At 42.3% G+C, this 4,245-nt stretch overlaps 1 protein-coding gene across 1 annotated transcript in view; it reads left to right on the forward strand.

Annotated features, from left to right (window-relative positions):
* Positions 1-4,245, forward strand: part of ANKIB1 (ankyrin repeat and IBR domain containing 1) — an 86,031-nt gene that overhangs the window by 67,249 nt on the left and 14,537 nt on the right. Inside the window, exon 14 of the mRNA XM_018557606.1 lies at positions 3,080-3,225. Coding sequence (XP_018413108.1) covers positions 3,080-3,225 — 146 coding nt within the window. The remainder of the gene's footprint in view (positions 1-3,079; positions 3,226-4,245) is intronic.

The raw sequence follows: 4,245 nt of genomic DNA on the forward strand, positions 1-4,245 counted from the left end.
GGAGCTTTTCTTTAAAGATATGCAGGCCTAAGATGTTATGGGGGGGGGGGGGGACTTAGCCTGTCCCTAGTCTTTCTTTGAGGACAGACAGAGTTTCCAGTCACTTGGAAATTGAGAGAAGGTTGCAAAGGCTGCTACACAGACACATCTAAAAGGGAAGCAATATGTTTTTTTATGATTCTTGGGTATTAGGTGTGAATGGGAACACACAAATATATAGAGGGGGATTTTATCAAATTTGACTGCAAAAGTGGAAACAGCCTGTAATATTCCATCTCCGGCGAAGTGCTGCAGAGTTCCATCGGTCCGGTGGCACAATGAAGTTTTGGCACAATAATCGTATTTCCCGTAGCTTTATACTGAAATAATTTCTTCCAAGAATTCCGCTCCTCTGCCTCCGGCGATGTCGGTTGTGCATAGAAAATGATCTTGGCATCGGATGCTTCTGGAAGGAAGAAAGTCGTCTTCGAGGTGCCCAGCCAGTGTGAATCAGCTCGGTGTTTACATCTCTAGCGCTCCCGAGACTGAAGGCTCATTTGAAAATTCATATAAATACGCATTGCGCTGATACTCATTTTGGACGCATTGCGCATTTTCAATTTGAGTTGACTTGAATGAAAAATACAGGTCAGTGTACCCACAATGCAGCACGCAAGATAATTTCACAAGTGCTCTTAAAGAGACACTGTCAGTTTGCCCATATAGAGCAAAGTGACAGGGTCTATGTAAAGGGCCCCCATAGGAATACATGGGATCTTAATTTGCATGTATTTGAGCGTGGGGAAAAAAACTTGCCGATTGGTAACCATGCTACCAATGGCTAATAATGGCAAAGTCCTGATCTGCTAAGGGAGTCACGTAAGGCTGTTCGTGAAATACCCTCAACACAGCTCATTGCCGCTTACCACCTCCCAGGGATCTGATGCATAAGGGGACTGCATATACGTGCAAATGTGTCCACAATCCTATGTGTCTCTTCAGCTAATAAAAATCTTGCATATGTCATAGATACGTTGATTACAAAGTTGCTGGCTATGATGCAGGCAAGTCCTGACATCATAATTCAGGTGTACCGGCATGGAGGTGGGGGATAGCAAGCACGGTACTGCCACCGACACATCTTGGCACGGCCTTTACCCCTAAAAGGAATTTTGTTTCCGGATAATCACACACTGACAGCTTAAAGGAACACACACAATCATATCTCAGTCATTAGATAAGTCATTGGTTTAAGATCTTGCCTCAATCAGATTAATTCCAAACAGGCTGTGAAAAGACTGTCAAGTAATACAAACAACATCTTCTTTATAATGTTTATAAAGAATCACCTGGAAATGCATCTCTCTATTTAACCCCTTAGAGTGCATGGCATCTAACAGATTCACATTGTCTCGTATCAAAGTCCCTTCGTCTCAGGAAAATGTAATACCAGTACTTCAAGACCATCTGGGGATGTTTCTTGATAAATTCTAAGATGTTCCTAAACCAGGCTAAAAGATTTTTTAGACAGGATGGTTCATTACATGTTTACCTCTCCTTACCTGAAGCTCTCTTTTAGTCTTTCCTTTATACAACTTTCTGCAAAGGCATTGTACCTGGTAGATAACAACACATGTTGTTTTACAGTTTATACATTACCTAATATTAAAAGTTCAAGTCTTTTTTGAGTTTGTAAACTCTTTTGTTCACTGTACACATAGCACAGTGTCCACATTTATAAATGCCTTTAAAACAGCTTTTTTTTTTCAGACATGTTACCTTAATGTAATGTGTCATTAAGGTCTTAGACCTACTGCGTCTGAATACATTAGGAAAATATGCCATGTATTTCGCCAGTAGGTTGCGTAGTCTTACCCAGTAAGTACCATATTGATTTATAAGCCATATATTTTGACTGCTATTTTGTACCAGTATCTGATGGTAACACCCTATTTCTTGAAACTGTTTTGCAAGCTTTGTTGCCTTCTTCTTATAGGTATTGTCATCAGAGCAATTCCTAAGAATAGGAAGGCCCTTTTTGTTCTTACCCAAGGACAAGGTGGCATTGAGGTCCAGGACTTTTTTCTTTCCAAGGTAGTCTCTACTTTCCACCTCAACCAGGACATTGTTTTACTGTCCCACTATCCGGATCCAGTTCAACAAATAGTCTTTCTGAAGAAAGAGACTTGCACAGCCAGAACCAAATCCAAACAATGGAAGGAAACTTCTGATTCCCTTTTTGTCATTTCAAATGAGCATTTTGGCTTCTCATGCTACCATCTCTAGGTGGCATAGAGAGGCCTTCATTCAAGATTATGGTCTTAGGGGTTGGGTTCTCCCCTGCCCAGTTCACTCCACTAAGGCAGCGAGTGTGACTTGAGCCTTTTGGCATCAGGCCTCTGTTTCCCAGATTTCCAAGGCTGTCTGGTCTTCTGTTCACACGTTCTCTACGTTCTACCAGGTGGGCATTTTAGCCTCATCTGATTCCAGCTTCAGAACTAAGGTCCTTCAGGAAGTTTGAGCTGCAGGCAGTCCCCAGCTCTTGTTTACATTGAGCTTATTAGTTGTTGCTTTGGTTTGTTGCCCACTCCTCAGTCTGATTGCCTTTGTCACAAAACTGAGGCACGCTGGTAATTGGCTGGGTTATACCCTGGGCTGGCCCACAGTTTGTTTTTTAACCCAAAGGTATAAGACTTCCTATTTCCCCTCAAAAGACCCTAAGAAAAGGATTTTATGGTGAGTACAAAAATGCTATTTTAATGCTGAGAAGTGTTATACTGCTATGGAAACTCAAAAAAGGGAAGCGATAATAAACCAGGCACAAAAACAGCAGTACTTTCCAGCTACATATTTAGATAAAGTTTACTTCGCATCTGCAAAATACAATTGCATTATCTGCTAACCTCAGCTTTTCCCAAAGCAGCAAAGAGCCCTTCACTGTGCACAGGGCAAAGGGATTCCAGGAACTAACCTCAGAGACTCCTTTCTAATTATCTATACAGGATGCTATTAGACGTTGCCTGAGCAGACTTATCCTTTTCATTAGGCAGAGATCTGTGCGGTACACAGTACTGAAGACTTTGTCTGAATTTTCTTCCAGCTGAAAGCGGCTGCCCAGACACCACATTTATCGAAGACGCCGTACAAGAGCTCCTCAAGACCAGGCGCATCCTCAAGTGTTCTTATCCCTACGGCTTTTTCCTGGAACCCAAAAGCACAAAAAAGGAAATCTTTGAACTCATGCAGGTAAAGTTAACTTTTGAACAATAACCCTCACATTAACCCTCAGTGACAAGCAATCCCATTCTATTCATTGAACCTCAGGACCTGCTCCACATTATGTGCATTGACCCTCAATGACCGGTCCCCACATTATGTGCATTGACCCTCAATAAACAGGATCCACATTATGTGCATTGACCATGTGACCAGTCTCCACATTATGTGCATTGACCCTCAATGACCAGTCTCCACATTATGTGCATTGACCCTCAATGACCAGTCTCCACATTATGTGCATTGACCCTCCATGACCTGTCCCCACATTATGTGCATTGACCCTCAATGACCAGTCCCCACATTATGTGCATTGACCCTCAATAAACAGGATCCACATTATGTGCATTGACCCTCAATAAACAGGATCCATATTATGTGCATTGACCCTCAATAAACAGGATTCACATTATGTGCATTGACCCTGTGACCAGTCTCCACATTATGTGCATTGACCCTCAATGACCAGTCTCCACATTATGTGCTTTGACCCTCCATGACCAGTCCCCACATAGTGTATTAACCCTCAAAGACCAGTGTCCATATTATATGCATTGACCCTCTGACCAGTCTCCACATTATGTGCTTTGACCCTATGACCATTCTCCACATTATGTGCATTGACCCTTTGACCAGTCTCCATATTATGTGCATTGACCCTCTGACCAGTGTCTATATTATGTGCATTGACCCTCTGACCAGTGTCTATATTATGTGCATTGACCCTTTGACCAGTCTCCATATTATGTGGATTGACCCTTTGACCAGTCTCCATATTATGTGGATTGACCCTTTGACCAGTCTCCATATTATGTGCATTGACCCTTTGACCAGTCTCCATATTATGTGCATTGACCCTTTGACCAGTCTCCATATTATGTGCATTGACCCTTTGACCAGTCTCCATATTATGTGCATTGACCCTTTGACCAGTCTCCATATTATGTGCATTGACCCTTTGACCAGTCTCCATATTATGTGCATTGACCC

Source organism: Nanorana parkeri, unplaced genomic scaffold, assembly GCF_000935625.1.
Source record: "Nanorana parkeri isolate BGI_ZX_2015 unplaced genomic scaffold, ASM93562v1 scaffold291, whole genome shotgun sequence".
Classification (NCBI taxonomy): domain Eukaryota; kingdom Metazoa; phylum Chordata; class Amphibia; order Anura; family Dicroglossidae; genus Nanorana; species Nanorana parkeri.